Below are 16,807 nucleotides of genomic sequence, written 5' to 3' on the forward strand. Positions count from 1 at the left end.
AACTAGCTTTGCACCCTCTTCCAACTCTATCACATGCTCAAACCCACAATGAGGAGATATACTAGGGGGAATATCACCCAAAACTCCTTTGCACTTGTGTAGCGCTAACTAAATTTCAATCTAATGTCGTTGCCCTAACTCTGAAACAGATTTAGTGGAGATATAGCAATGTGTTGTCCACTTTGTATCATCGTGTCTCAAAATGGACTCCATCCTATGATCCGAGATGATCCTCAGACCCCTATTAATCATAGCTCTATGTATAATCTATTAATCCCCCTTCATAAACTCAATCTACTTCTGATCATGATCAATGGTGTATCTGCTAAGTGTCTGAAGCCACTATAGACCCAAAATAGCATCCATCCCTCCTAATTTAATGACATGAAAATCTGCAATGAGTGTGTAGCTACCCAGTTGAACCTCAAGCTGAGAAACCATCCTTGAACAATCAAGATCTCCACCAGCAACCTTAACATCAAAATGTGGAACTTCATTTACCTGTAACTTCATTTTTGTTGCTATGGAGATACAAATGAAATTATGTGTAGCCCTTGTATCCACTAAGCAAAACATTTGTTGCCTCTTAATACCCTTTAAATGGATAAGATGGCCTGTAGGTACTCCTGAGAAGGTGGCAATCAAAGGAGATTGATTTGAAACCTTTCTCTCAACCTTCTCCTTTTGGGGTTGCTCAAGATTGTCTTCTTCATCACTGTCATCAGATTTATTAACTTCATTTTCATCGGAAACCACTTTGATAAAGTGGACTTTACCCTTCCCAAGGCATCTGTGATCAGGTGATCAAGGCACTTTGCATGTGAGACACTAATTCTTCCTTCTTAGCTTAGTCCTGAAGTCAAAATCTGCCTTTGATGGAGTAGCCTTCTTCTGATTTGAACATTTTACATTGGTCTTTAATCCCTTAAAAGGTTTTTTTGGGGTTTGAATTGCTGAAGATGAACTATCTAGATCAAGTGTCATCTTGATTGCATCTTGGAGTGTACTTGGTTTCAAAACTTGGACAAACTTTTTCAACCTCTCACTCAAACCTTCCACAAACAACATCGCCTACCTATTTTCGGTAACGTTAGGGACCATGATAGATATCTGTTGAAACTCATCAATACAGGTGTCCAAGGCACCACTGTGCTTAAGTTGGGCTAACTCCTTGTAGTAAACTTCTATATCCTTCCTGTCAAATCTAGTATCAGCTTGTTGCTAAACTCCTCATAAGAGCTAGTCATGCCATGGTCCTAAGTAACAAGGACATGGTACCACCAATCATAAGCTGGTCTATCCAAATGCATAGTAGCAAACTTGATTGCTTCCGTCTTTGACATAGGTTTTAGTGTAAGAAATGTATCTGACTTATGTATCAAAGCCCTGGCTGTAGTTTTCTTGCTCCCATCAACCGGTAAGGTAAGCTTGTTCATAGCATACTTGAAATCCCTTTTTGGAAACCTTGGTCTTCTATCTTGCCTTGCTCTTACCATCTCCATTCGATGTCCCATATACTGAACAAAGCTTAAAACTGCCTTACCATATCCGGAAACAAATCTCATTCTACATGCATAGGCATTTTGTCTTCCGGAATATCCCCTGTTGCTCCTGCCTTAGCAACCTCAACTTCCTCGTTATGTTCATCTAACATAGGCATTAAGGGTCTATCTGTGGTACAAGTGGGTATTCTCATGCCACGCAATATCCCAGCTGCACTACCATTCTCACTATGATGACTTTGGGGTCTTCTTGGCCCTATATTCATTGGATGTATTGCTTCAGTAAGCTGTTGTAATACATCAGCGATGTGATTTTGTCCTTCTTTGAGGGCTCTTAATGTTTCCCTCGCTTCTCTATCTGCTTCCTCGGCCTGATTTGCAACTCTCTCATCATTGGGTGGATTCCTACAACCTCTAATATTGTTTGACCATCAAGAATAGGTGGGGGTCACCAAACTCCGTGTAGCTCCCTATTATACTAATGCATTCAAATCCCACCAGGAAGCAGTTTCCTTACTCTGATACCGTTGTGATGTTCCTGAATAAAAACTTGTTTTTTAATAACAAAATGATCTCACAGTTCGCATGTAACTTATGTTGCCTTTACTCTTTAAATTGGTTAAAACAAAATGGTGGTCTCTAACCATTTAGGTTGTTTTATGCAATGTTTCTTTGCAAGGAGTTAAACAGATCATATAAACTTAACTCAAAATGATTCTATAGAATTGATTGTTGAAATGGTATATAAAAATTGTCACAATTTCCTTAAATTGTAAAATAAATAGAATGATTCAAACTTTGATACATGATTAATGAAGCTAAATACTAGTCCAAACTAGAACTCACTTGTATACATGTCATCCCAATATATTTTTTATTTCAAACAATAAGTTGACACCTAGGTAAGACCAAACACCTGTAAGAAAGAATTGCCAAGCATCGACTTGTCCAAATATCAACCGCAGCCCACCTGTTTGGGATAGCTCATCCAACACAACCTTCAATATTCCATCTGGACTCACCCTCGACTTCCTACTGTTCAACCGATGATGTAGCAAAATGTGAGTTGGTTCTATTGCTAGCAACCCAATAAGAGCTTCCTCAACTTCGTACCTTCCTTGACGAGCTAAACACCAATTCTATATCGTTTCCATCTATTCCTGCTAACACTTCTGCATACTCTATGTTCTACAACCATAACATAATACTCAGTGATAGATATTGGATGTCATAAACACGCAACTAGGATTGGTGTCCAAGTCACTGAAAGAAGGGTTTGCATCCTTCATAGGGAGAAATAACACAGAGTTGATTACATTGCAATCGTTCATAATGCTCACCCTTCCTCGCCTAGCCAATCTTCAATGTTCATCCATCTTTGTTACAAGAATATGATGCAAGGCGTTAAGGTGCTCAGGAGTATGGGCATGTTACCCAGCATGCAATCGTGCAAGGATATTCTCGTCAGGCAGTGACAAGTGGGGGCATGTTGTCATCCACGCGGGGCGAGTTGGTAGAACATATGCTTATGAAGTGTACATGTAACATGGCCTTAGAAAAATTGCTATAGTAAAGTTGATATGCTCATACAACAACACCCACCTACATGCCCCTTAGCCAACCGAGACGTAATGGAAGCTATATAGGAATTATTAACAAACTTGTGGGAGGGGACATGACATTTTGGTCAATCGATGGTGCCTCTTTTAATGCCATCGGCTGGAATTTTGATGCTAATGTTCATGAAGTTACAACCTTATTGTGCCCTAGATGGTTTACCATTAACAATATCCCACCTCTATTATGTTGTTGATCCCCAAAACCCTCACTTCTATTAATACTGTGCTTAAAATTGATGGGACCCAAAATATCCTCCCTCATATGGACGTGAGGGTTCTTCTAGTTGTTAAGCCAAGCATCCACTTGTCGTAATCTTTTGGAGGAAGAACACTACGAATGTCCACCAGAATTTTTGGGTGGCCTCACTACTTGTTTATTCTACAAGCAAGGACGTGCAAAGAAACTGCTTATATTAAAGAATAAACAAAAAAATGGGAATACCCAAGCACCCACTCCTATTCTTGCACACTCCAAACACACTCAACCCCATCCCTACTAATCTTGGCCAACCTCCTCCAGCAGACCCCCTCATCCCACCTTCGACCCCTACACCCAACCCTCCTATTGTCAATGCTCTCTCATCGTATTCATCTTCCTCCCATACCATCACACAAGAATTGGATAATTTCATTCTACCATCAAAGACTAATTTTAGGCTAAAGGCCTTGGCACCATCCCCTCTATTGTCAAAGCTTTTGAGCCCTCCTCACCTATGGTTGCTCGCTTAGATAAATACAAAAACAAATATACTCAACAAATTGTGCTGGAAAAAATAAGAAAAATCTCAAGATTCAAGAAAAGAGTTTAAGCTGGAAAAGAGTTCAAAAGGAAAAACAATGGTAATGACCAACTTCCTCCTAATACCACCGATGTGAGGGTTGAGCTACCAATAAATCCAATAGTGGCTCCACCATGGATCTAGATGTTGGTAGGGAGATGCTCATCCCTATCCAAGTGATTGACCAGTCAACCTCTTGCCCTTCTGTAGCTGTTGAGTCTACGGAAGGCCAGCAATTGGATACGAAGGAGCATCCAAGTAATTTTGGACAGTGTGCAACTAATATTGGCTCTATTTCACACCACCATGATGGGCTTAACTGGCAAAATCAATGTTGAACTCGATAACTCTAATGAGGTTCCTAATAAAGACTACTTATAGCCATAGTCCCATATATTCCTCTAAATCATTCTTGAAGGAAAAGATTGTGAAATGGGGAAAAGTAAAAACAAATCTAAACCAGGCAATAAGAGGAAAAAGAAAGTCAAGAGGGACAGCACCTCCTCAACAGGATCAGCTCATGGAGTCATCATTAAAAACAAAAGAGTTTGTACTTTTGGTTCAGTCTCATCCAAGGTTACTGTTAAAGGATCCAAAAGTCAGTTAGCTAAATGTTATAAGACCTTTCAGCCCCCCATGGACAAGGTATCATGGAGTTATACTATGGAGCTAAAATGTATATCCTAGAACATTAGGGGCCTGGAATCTCCAAACAGGAAGTATGTTGTTGAAAGGTTCTTGATATCCCATGGAACCACTCACTTCCTTATGCTGCAAGGACTCAAAGCAATGATCTTGAATCTTGATGTGTGCCTCAAGTACACTAAGAGAGAGGTCATTGCTTTTAAGTCTAACCACTCTAGGGGAAAGGGTGGCATTGCAATTCTGGTCAATAGTAGATGGAGCAAACATATATCAAAATGGGGATGCTCCCCATGTAACCAGATGGTCTGGATTATTTTGCATATTAAGGAGGGAAAGATTGGAATTGTTTCACCATATTCCCCCAATGACTATAAGGACAGACTTGAATTATAAAAATGGATGGCCCAATTGGATGAAGTCCCATGGATCCTTGGAGGTGACTTCAATATGTTAGAAGCACCATCAGATAAGTCAGGAGGGTCTAAGCTTGAGTGGAAAGGAGAAGAGAGATTCTTTTTTGTTGAGAATGAGTGGGAAAAAGAAAGATTACAAGAGTTTTTGGTTTACATGGTGTAATTTCCAGCAAGGCCGAAAAAGAATCTATTCTAGCCTTGATAGGTTCTATACCAATAAGGATGTGATTCAATTCAAAAAAGATGACTTGGGAGGAGTACGAGTTACTCCTTACACTCTATCCGATCAGCACCCTATCATATCCACATGCATTTTGGGGCTTCCTAACATTGAATAAAGAGAGATGGGTAATGCATTTACACTCAACACAAGACTCTTGATGGATGAAGATGTGCTTCAAGTATTCAATATTATTAGATACATTAGCAAGACTAATCCTGCCCTTTACAAAGCTAAAGAGAGATGAACCCAAAATACATTAGCCTAGAAGGGATTCTTTCAAACAGTATGAAGAAGAAAGCTGAGGACATGAGGAAATATGAAACTGATTTACACCCTGCCCTAGTTGCAACTTAGGAATCTCTGCAAGATGACACTTCTAATATAGAGGCAAATGCAGCCCTATCTCAAGCCAGAAATGCTCTAACAAAAATTCAAAATGTGAATATACTAAGGGATGAAAACAAGAGCTAGACTTAATGATGCGGGAACACTAGAAGAGCATTGACAAAAGCATTGCGAAAGCATCGGGAGACCAAAGTCAAATTCAGAAGATATCTACCTACGGTTAAAGTGCTCTTAGAATCAGATCACTAAATGTCACTATAGGGGGTTATGAGGTTCAAATTTGCCATTTAATAATCTTATGTATGCATTCTAAATAGAAATGTCTTTTTTCGGGTGACAAATAAGCCATTTGGATCAAACCGATCTTAATGGTCAAATTAGTCAAGTAGTGACAAGCTAGTTTTGGTGCGGTTTTAGTAGTATGGAATCTCCATAGCAGACAGGAAAAAAACACCCAATATGCAAAGAGAGGGGCCCGAGTTGTAAGCGCGGCATAATGGAGTTTAAAGGGACAGCAAAGCCAGCCCGAAAGGAGAGCCTGATACATTTGCATTAAGGGGAGGTTTGGCAGTTATAGAAAGTCGAGCCCAATAAACAGCCAGAAAGGATAATTTGGCAGGAGAGTTTTTGGATGCCAAGACCAATAGATAAGGGGAGATAGCTCGGCATAGTGGGAGCAGACAAACAATAGAGCTGATAGGTTTTGGGCGGCATGAGGATGTGATGCTAAGGTAGAGGGCTTGAGAATGGAAGGGAGGAGAGATTGGGTATGAATCCTGATTACAAGAAAGCCGATCTGCAGAGTGGAGGAAGCTGATTGTTTGACACAAAGGGTGATATGATTTGTGTTTGAAAGCATTCTTGCTGAAATTCTCAATTGGAGGCAGTCCCCGTTGGTAGATAGAGTCAATTTCTTGTTTCAAAATGTTTCTTTGATACAAAAGTTGATTGTTTGGAGCCTACCTCAATTTGCTTTGCATCACTTAATTGGCTTAAGCATGGAGATAAAGGCTCCAAGTATTTCTTTCAAATACTTAAGACCAAAGAAGCCAACGAGCATATGGAAAATACCTGGGATGGTGATAGGCATATCATTGAGCCCAAAAAAATACTTAATGCTTCTACAGCAATCTTTTTATATCAGAGAACAAGAGCAATGAGAAAGATAGTGCCAAGAAAAAGATCAAGAGCTTGATCCTTAACAAGTTATTAGAGGTTGACTCAGTTGCTTTTAACAATGGTTTATCATTGGAAGATAAAGCTCCAAGGCCAGATACATTGCTAGTGGAGTTCTATATGCAGGAACGTGAATTGGATTGGAGAAGAACTTCTAGGACTGTATAATGAAGCACTTGATTAAGGCTCATTGGGGCATGCGATCAATATTGGGCCAATCATACTCATCCTCAAGGAGGGTGATAAGACTCTACTCAAAAACTGGAGACCTATCATTCTCCTTAATGTATCTTACAAAATTTTGGCAAAGGTCATTGCTAAAAAGCTAGAAACTATACTTCCTAAAGTGGTTAGCTCCACACAAACAGACTTTGTGACAGGCAGGTATAACTGAAAAACCTACTTGCTTGGTGGGAAGCATTGAATTGGGCTAAGGAATCCAAGCAAAATATCCCCATGCTCCTCATAGATTTTGAAAAAGCATATGATCAGGTAGAATGGAGTTTTATTTTCATGATGCTTGAAGGATTGGGAATCTCTAAAGAATTTTGTAATATGATAAAAACTCTCATGGTAGATGCTCGTACATTAGTTGAGGTGAATGGTACGAGATCTGAACCCTTCCCCTTGTTAAGTTTGATTCCAGAAATCAATGAAGATAAATAGTAATAAGAAAGATCCAAAACTGAAACAGAAAACACCTTAATTATCTTGGGAAAACCCTTCTAAAATGAAGAGAAAAACCCAGCCACACAACAAAAAATAGCATTTTATTAATCATAAAACTTCAAGTGTTTAGTGCATATTGCTAGATGCAATATATATAACTTGAGGAAGAGACTCTTCACATTCCAACCAAGGTCTTTCCAATTTTCCAAAATAACTCTTTACAACAATTATAATTACAACTCCTCGAATTTCCATGCCTTGACGCACACGTCATTACATTTAGTATACAATTCAACATAAGTATCCTTTTCAGCTAAAGGTCACAATAATGGTAATATCTTTCATATTTCCAGAGATAAAGATTTCCATCGCAGCTACAATCTTCAACACTCCCTCTTAGCCAGAGAGAGATCTTTAGCTGAACAATCACACAAGCCTACAACCAAAATGTCAACGATAAAATCTCATCATATAGATCCTATAAAATTCATGGAATCACTCAATACAAAAACCTATAACAACTACTCATATTCATGGAATCGCTCAACATGAAGACATGTAACAATTACTCATTGTTCATAATCATGTAATCACTCAACATGACAACCTGTAACAATTGCTCATAATTAATAATCATGGAATCACTCAACATGAAAACCTGTACCATTACTCATTGTTAATAATCATGGAATCACTCAACATGATAGATTTGTAAGACTCGCAATTAAGCCTTTAGTCATGATCTCTCTCAACAAAAACTGTCATGGAATCTCTCAGCATGACATCCAACTCCCATCACGGAATCTCTCAACATGATGACATCATGGACTCTATCAACATGATGTTCATGGACTCTCTCAACGTGATGTTCACTATCACATAGTGAAAGAGTTATCATAGCTGATCTCATTTATTGATTTCACATGAATAATAACTCATAAAATCACAATTGAAACTCTTTTCCAACACGAGTCTCAAAAACACAAACATTATAAAGATGTATAAGAGAGGAAGGGATACTAAAAAGACTCCCTCTCAACAAAGAACAACTCCCTCTGAAGTTGAACTTCTCCCTCTTAAAGATCATTGTTTTTGTGTCCTCCCTCTAAGATTGAGCATTTATCTGAATGAATCAATCAGGCAACATCTTTATTTTATTACTTCTTGTTGCACCCTACAACCAAAAGAAATATTAAAAGTTGGTGGCATCATCCATAATAATAAAAAACTAACATTATACAGATTTCTGAGCAATACTCAAAAAATATACTTCTCTTTTGTGATCTGTACCCAACAAGAGACCGACTTATGAACTCAAGATGATATACTATAAAAAAAAAAAGCCATTATAGCCTTTTGAGTGACTCCAATCCAGGTGATCTTTTGAGCTTGATACACGACCCAAGTGCTCATATATTCATCGCTATGTTTTAACCAGTTGCATTGACTGCCAAAATCTCCCACCATACTGCACTACTGACTGGAACAATTTCTAGCCTCACAAAACTACTCACGACTAAGACCAATCTATGCTTTCCCTTCTCCGATAATACAACCTTAAGTTCTATTTATATTCTATTATTACCATAATTGAACTATGCCTCTGACACTTTGGCTGAATCCATTTACGAGCATGATTTAGGCAACTCGGGTAATGTCTAGACAAGGAATTTAATATCACATATGAGATGGTAAGTTATCCACTCAATGAAGGAGATGAATGCTATTCCTTGAGACGTTAACTTCTAATATTCCAAGATTGGCACACATTTGAATTCTAGCATTGAAGACCAATAGTAACACCCTTCATAAACGCTCTTGACCTTTTCAGTTACCACTGAGTTTGAGAACACAAGGGGAATTGTTAACGGCTTTGGATATTTAATACTGACGATTTTGACTAGCTTGAATGCCAAATAGGCATCACCATTGAGGTCCATATTGTATGCAGAGTTGGCACAACAGAGCCAACTTCATCAAAATTGAGCGATAGATGATACACCAACGGCAAGATGAAAACAATATTGCTTATGCTTCATTCTCAATGTTCCCAAAAAATAACCATACACGATAAAAAATACCTCTGCACTATATTGAAAAGAAATTGATGCTAATCCAAGAGACCGAGAGGCAAAAAAAAAAAATCTACTGTCAAACTAGGCAACATAGAATTATGCTCGCTAAATCAATCGCAGTGTCCGATGAAAACCAAGAGACCACGAAAAATAGAGGGGTTTCCTCTCCGACTAACAGAATAAGTACAGCAAAGATCACGATTGAATAAACAATGCATGTACCGCTTGGGCATCAGCATTTCCACAGTAACACAAAGAGATCAAGAAAATCAACAACCCTTCTATTTTCCTCAATATAAATCAATATGCTACGGTTACACATAAACTTTGATCAATAATGAATAATGCCCAATTTAATAGAGAAACACCGTGAAAACATCATGAAATAGGAGTCCAAGATTAACACGATGGCAAAAGTCTCAAGCCATGAACAAGCTCTGTTGTTATCGTAATAAACCAAATCACAACCTAAGGATTTGAATCACTCCATTTTCCATAACAATATGGCACCATAGAAAAGAAACAATAAAATAAAAGCTAATGAATATAAGAAGCATCATATACACACAACGAGTTCACCTGAAGATTTGAATCAAGTATGTTGATATCTCTTGTGAACTTTGAATGATCAGCTAAAAGCAAAGATCACTAACAGTGGCCATGGACTAGACGAGTTTGTCCCTCAAAAAACAACCTGGCTCTGATACCTTGTTTAGCTTGAGCCCAGAAATCAATGAAGATAAACAGTAATAAGAAAGATCCAAAACTGAAACACAAAACACCCTAATTATCCTGGGAAAACCCTTCTAGAATGAAGGGAAAAACCCAGCCACACAACAAAAGATATCATTTTATTAATCATAAAACTTCAAGTGTTTAATGCCTATCGCTAGATGCAATATATATAACTTAAGAAGAGAATCTTCACATTCCAACCGAAGGTCTTTCCAATTTTCCAAAATGACTCTTTATAACAATTATAATTACAACTCTTCGAATTTCCATGCCTCAACGCACACATGTCATTACATTTAATATTACAATTCAACATAAATGTCCTTTTCAGCTGAAAATGACAATAATGGTAATAACGTCCATATTTCCAAAGATAAAGATCTCTATCGCTGCTACAATCTTCAACACCCCTTACCAATCTATCAGGCAAGGTTGCCCACTTGCACTGGCCATATTTGTCCTTGCTGCTGATGCATTATTCTATCTATTGAGGGTTGATCAGTTATCACCAAGGGTCCATGGAGTACTCCCCAACTTGGAGGAATTATCCGATGACCAATTTGCTGATGACACTGCAATGCTAATACAGTTAACTAAGAATAACTTTGAAGCACTAATAATCAAAATGACATTTTTTTGTGAGGCCTCAGGAAGTATAATCTCTCTCCTGAATTCAATCATGCCTGGATGGGACAATAAGCACCTGAGTGGTTTGACAAATACCAAATTGTATGGGGGGATCCATTAACCAGGTCAGGTACCTGGGTATCCCATTTGCTATCTGCACAGATCTCAGAGAAATGTGGAATTGAATCAAACAGAAATTGGATAAAAAGCTGAAGAGATTGAATAATCATTCCCACTATGGCAGGCAAAATACAAGTATGCCAGAAAATACTCTCATCCTATAACATGAACTACTCTTTTGCATGGCTTTTCAATCAATATCAATTTAACATCATCCAAAAGATGATCAGGGATTTTATGTGATCACATGGTAAGGGCAAGAAGAAGAAACACTCTGTCAGGTGGTCTTGGTGCTCAATGAGGGGCCTTAAGGATCTTAAAACACAGGGGGTTAAATTAACTGCAAAGTCGATATTCAAATCCTCACAAGGAAATGAACTGTGGAAAGTGTTAATCAGACATAATATATCTAAATATGTTCCTAGTCGGGCATTCATGGACAAATCTCCCCCTGAGTGGCATTATTGTTGGGTGATTCCAGGCTAAGCCAGCAAGCTCTATTGTTTTCAGATTTATATGGAAGGCATGGGAAACAGTGAGGAAACATATTACAGCATTATGGGAAACAGTGAGGAAACATATTACACACAATGCTGTTATTGACTCCAACAGCAAAATCTGTGGTGAGAGATCTATTTGGTGAAACTTGAATGATAATGACAGACCTCTTGCACTTATTAAGGGTCGTTCAGCTAGAACCTGGGCTAACAAAGGAATTAGTGCCTTCAAGGATATAATATGGGGTGATCAGCTGATTCCTTGGGATGTTCTTAGTAGAGAGTTCAGTATACCCCAACACAGTGGAAAACCTACTCAATGTTGAGAGATAAATGCAACACATTGTCCCTGCCCGGAGCATGTGTGACCACTAATGATAGATTCGCTACCCTTCCTACTATTAAAGCCAAATGCATATACTCCACTCTTGCTGATAATAATGATATTCTTGATCATCTTGCTTCCTCCTGGAACTCTAGTCTTAACCCCTCAGATTCGCAGTCCTCCCTCACTAGCATTTGGTCTAGACCTATCAAGCCCAAAAAGAGATGCTTCATTTGGAGCCTGCTACTGCTTAAATTGCCTATCTCTACTAATGATGGTGGGCTTAACTTGTGTCCTATATGTTCCAGAATCTATTGTGCATATTTTTTTCTATTGCATCTTTGCTATATAAGTATGGAAAAGTTTGGTTTTAACATTGGCTGTAACTGTTAGTATTTTTCATTTTCTTATTGGTCAAGTGACTTGTCTCCACAGGAAAATGGCCGTCCGCTTGTGTCTCCACAGCAGAATGGTAGTCCATGAGAAAATGGCCGTCCGCCTATGTCTCCACAAAAAAATGGTAGTCCATAGGAATGGTCGTCCACTTGTGTCTCCACATGAGAATGGTAGTCCATAGGAAAATGGCCGTCCACCTATGTCTCCACGGGAGAATGGTAGTCCACATGAAAATGGTCATTCGCCTGTGTCTCCCAGGAGAATGGTAGTACACGGGAAAATAGTCGTCCGCCTGTGTCTCCACGAGAGAATGTTGTTCACAGGAGAATGGTTGTCCATGGGGAAGTGTTTCATCCAAGGGAATATGAGGTTGTCTGTAGGGACATGTTTTGTCCATGCAAGAAAGCTTAGTCCATGGAAAATGGTTCCACGGATGCCTGGGTTCCTTGGCAATTTGTTTCTTCGAATTTGCGTGCTTGCTAGGTGTTTCTATCTGTTGTGCTCAAGCCTCTGCATACTACACACCGAAAGTGATGATTATCTGGATATGCAACAATACATTCTTAGTTGCCTAGAATAGATAAAATGTTTGCACATTAGGTGAAGCTATTCAGAGAAGCATCAATTATTCTGGAAAATGAATGCTAGCAATTGGACATTGGTCGCATGATGAGTTCTTCTGTCCTAAACTCGTTACTGATAATCAATGATAATAATAACTCAAAAATGTAACTATTTGAAGAGCAAATGGGATGAAGGCACCTATAAGAGAAGTTTTGGGAGATTTTTGAAATGCGGATCATCGTTTGTTTTATAAGTGATAGGAGAACGTGGACGGTTGTGTAGAGGATGAATGCAAGTTTTTGTGGACCAAAGACCAGATATTTTTGGAAATTCATTCTGAAGTGATGTCGATTGCTTGAGTGAGTTGAATATAGGGGTAAAAAAGGGATTATACACTTGGCGAGATAGGCATATTTTCAATGCAGAAGGAGGTCTACTACAACGGTGTGAAGAACACATCATTTGTGTGCTAAGGTCTGATATAGGAAGTTCATCTGCTGCACTTGTGAACTCATTTATGTGAGACCGATTATGTTACTACATCTATATTCTTGTCTACAAGGTTTTATCACTTTATGATAAAACAAGATTTAAACTAGTTGTAATATTGTTGCTTCAACAATTAGCTGGAGGTTGTGGCCTTTAGAGGTAGTTGCCTCAGTCTGATTAGGTTGAAGCCTACTTTTTGTTGAGAAGGTTGGAGCCTTGAATGCACTGGGTTGGAGGACCTTCGACCAAGGAGAAGTGCGAATAGGAGTTGCATGCAAACACGGGTTGATTGAAACAAGAGATGATGAGTGCGTACTAAGTTGCTGAGACATCCATCGGCCATGACACTCCACCGAGGGGTAGTTGTTGGATGTTGGAGAGTTAGAATCTACAAAAGGTGCATTCTGGTTCACACAGGGTGAGGAGGAAACACTAGCTGACCACACACGGTTGTTGCACAATCGCCATTGACTAGACAGAGCTGAAGAGCTAAAAAAAAATCTCCCCCCAGCACCCATTGGGTGAGTCATCTTAATGGAGAGATGAGAAGCCCTGATGGGCACGCGGAGGAGGGTTCCCATTGGATTGAGATAGAAGATCAGCTGTGATAGAAGAATCAAAGTTGCAGTTGTCCCTTGACTCCCGAGAAAGACAAAGAAACTTTTTCTTCTTTCTATGGATGCACTCTACTTGTCGTCCCACAGCTCTGGCATAGGAGGAAGTGTCCAGGCAAGTCCACATGTTTGAGCGACGAGTAAAGGCAAGTTCCAAGTGAAGGGGGAGCAATCTGGCATTCAAATGGTTGATCACCCTTCTTACTGACTAGATAACAGACCTGAGGAGAGCAAGACCTGCACGGAAAAATATATGTTTGGTATGCACGCTCTAGAGATGGTGGCTAACATTGACAAAACAAGGGATCAAACTGGAATCTATAATACAACGCTTGAGGAAGGCTAAGTCTAACATTTTCTTCATAAGCTTGATTCTTAACATCTCTAGCTGCTTAGGTTTCAAACAGATTTCCCTCCCATGAAGGGTATCAATGAGTATTATCAGGTTTCCACAATCCTCTTACTCTGAAGTACTTTGACCTTATTATATCTAATACAAAAAAAATCTGAATTACCAGAAGAATGTTCTTAGAGCATATGTTGATATAATTTGCAAGGGGTACTGAAGATTCACTTCAACCAGTGAAATTCTAAACCGTTTTAGAACTTGGAGCAAAAGACCTGGCCTAAAGCTCACATTGTGTTCCTTGTGCGACAAAGGATTCCAAGCTGCAATTGAATCATCTCTCATTGCCATTAGGAATTCAATGAATTTTGCATGTTTTTGATTCTATGAAGTTTTTGTCAGTATTGCTAGTTGCAAATTGATCAGCTCTTTTGATTGTTGAGACATTTTTATGTTTCATGGGATTAAATTTCGAGCAACTGAAAGTGTGTAATTGATAAATCTTTAAAATAATTGATAATTTCACATTCACATAAATCTTCCCAGCTATATTTTGCCATCGCATTTTTCACATCTCATTTCGCCAACTTAGCTTTGGAAACATCTTACGAATATTATTACCATACATTCTGATTTTCTCTGTTGTGTAATTTTGGTTTGCAGGCAGACGTCGGCTCTGAAACAATACATTAGTTCTTATCATAACCATCTGATGTTCCTGACACGTGATCTACATCGAAACATTATTAAAAACATACACTTAACATTCTTGTGAGAACAAATGAAACTATTTATATAAGCAAAAGCAATAATCTTAGTCAATCTGCTCAAATTTCCATATATAACTTCAATGCCTTATATGCGAATTTACCAGGGTTTCATAAAATTATCTAAGAAAGGTCGGTTATATAGTCTTTACGTGCATCTTTTGACCCCGGTTTTTTGGAAATTAAATCTTATGATAGGTATGCTGATATAGATAACAAAAGAATTTCGTATAGAATACCAAGTCGATCATCTACTGCGATAACTTTGTCATTCACTGTAATGGCCTACCTCATTTTCATTAATAAGTATTACAAGAGTTTACTAATCCCGGATATTCTACATACATACATACAAACTCGACTCAGATTTTGCACGAGATGTGCACCGACGTGTCGCGTGTGGAATTAAAATTAGTGCGTTTTAAGGAATTTCCAGTCGGTGGAAACCCCGTCCCCGATCAAAAGACGGATGAAAGGTGAAGTGCATAACTCCAGTCCGAATTGTATGGAACAAAATATCGAATATAAGTTTAGAAAGTCCCGTATTGGATTGCGAGAGTAAAAATAGAGCATAAATGGGGAAAAAGGCATACAATTGAAGGGCCTCGAGGAATTTGTCGTGCTCTTGCTCGGTCCAGCTCTCTCTCGACTTGGTGATGGTGTAGGGTTTCCTTATCTTCTTAGCAGACTCTGCTTCTGAAAGCCCGCCAAGTCCAGGTAAAGCCATTCGTACCAGATCTACGCTTCCCGCACTCATTTTCCTTTATCGCGCTCACTCGCGTCTCTTCATGTATCGCCTTATCTTCTTCTCTTTTTTATTTCATGTATTACATGTTGCATCATACATTCAACGCCAACCAAGGTCTTCCCCTCCTTTCTTCCTTTTTGCTTTCCCTATTTTCCTTTTGTTTATATATATATAATATAAAATAAATTGTGTTATATTGATATTACTGGCATTGGAAAGTTTGGCTAAGTCTGCCTTATATTGATAGTAGTGGTATTGGAAAATTTGGTGATAGTAGTGGTATTGGAAAATTTGGTTAAGTTTTGTGTTTCTTTTCTTGTTTTGTGTTAAGTCTTTGTATAGTTTTCGTTTTGGTTTTTAAAAAAATCTTAGGTTTTCTCTTAAGGTTTTCCGTGGATCTCATTATCTATAATTAATTAGTATCTACTCTAAATTTTGATCATTTTAGATCAAATCCTATGTGTTGGTATGTTATTCGTCCACATATGCAGGTCAAAGGTGATCAAGTATCTTTTTAAATAATATGTTAGTCATGTGGTTGCATCTTAGTTTAAGTCTATGTGTCTAGCAATTGCGTGTCTGCGAGCATTTAAATTTTGTCTTTTTCATGGCATTGCTACTCTTTTTAAAGTTAACACTTAGAGCTTGTGATGTTGCGAGAAATATAGGTCTTCTATTGTCAGTACCTTGTGCCAATTTTATGTTTGGACAGTTTGGGATTGCAAGTTTGTGTTTTAAACTTGAAGGTTAAAGGGAAGGTATATGGCATTATGTGATGTTACCACATGTTTTTAAAATGTCAAAGTGGCAATTGGATGAAAAGGGTTAGCTCTATGTTGTGAATGTGTGTGATACTAGCACATGGTAACAATAAATGGTGAACTAATTGCTAGTCACGACATCGTGATGATTTGATCTTTTAGCAATTTGATATTGCAAGGAGGCAACAAGGTTATAAATACTTGCAAGGAATGTTACTCATGTAGTCACGATAGTTAATGAAGGTTTGTTTTAGCAATTGCAAGCTAGTGATTGAGAGTGCGACGGTTAGTAATATCAGTTATTAGTGCCTCACATCAAGTAAAGAAATAAAATGCTAGTGATCGCAAGGCTACGATTATAGATGGAATAGT

General features: G+C 38.4%; 1 protein-coding gene across 2 annotated transcripts in view; it reads right to left on the bottom strand.

Annotated features, from left to right (window-relative positions):
* LOC149578401 (protein REVEILLE 8-like) overlaps positions 1-15,726 on the bottom strand; it is a 143,450-nt gene extending 127,724 nt beyond the window's left edge. For both annotated transcript variants that reach the window (XM_089828873.1, XM_089828867.1), the window contains exon 1: positions 15,520-15,726. In XM_089828873.1, the coding sequence (XP_089684999.1) occupies positions 15,520-15,683 (164 nt within the window). In that variant the 5' untranslated portion in view covers positions 15,684-15,726. The remainder of the gene's footprint in view (positions 1-15,519) is intronic.
* Between the last annotated feature and the right edge of the window lie 1,081 nt (positions 15,727-16,807).

This window comes from Cupressus sempervirens, chromosome 1, assembly GCF_028749045.1.
Source record: "Cupressus sempervirens isolate cs-2001-9-10 chromosome 1, ASM2874904v1, whole genome shotgun sequence".
NCBI lineage: Eukaryota > Viridiplantae > Streptophyta > Pinopsida > Cupressales > Cupressaceae > Cupressus > Cupressus sempervirens.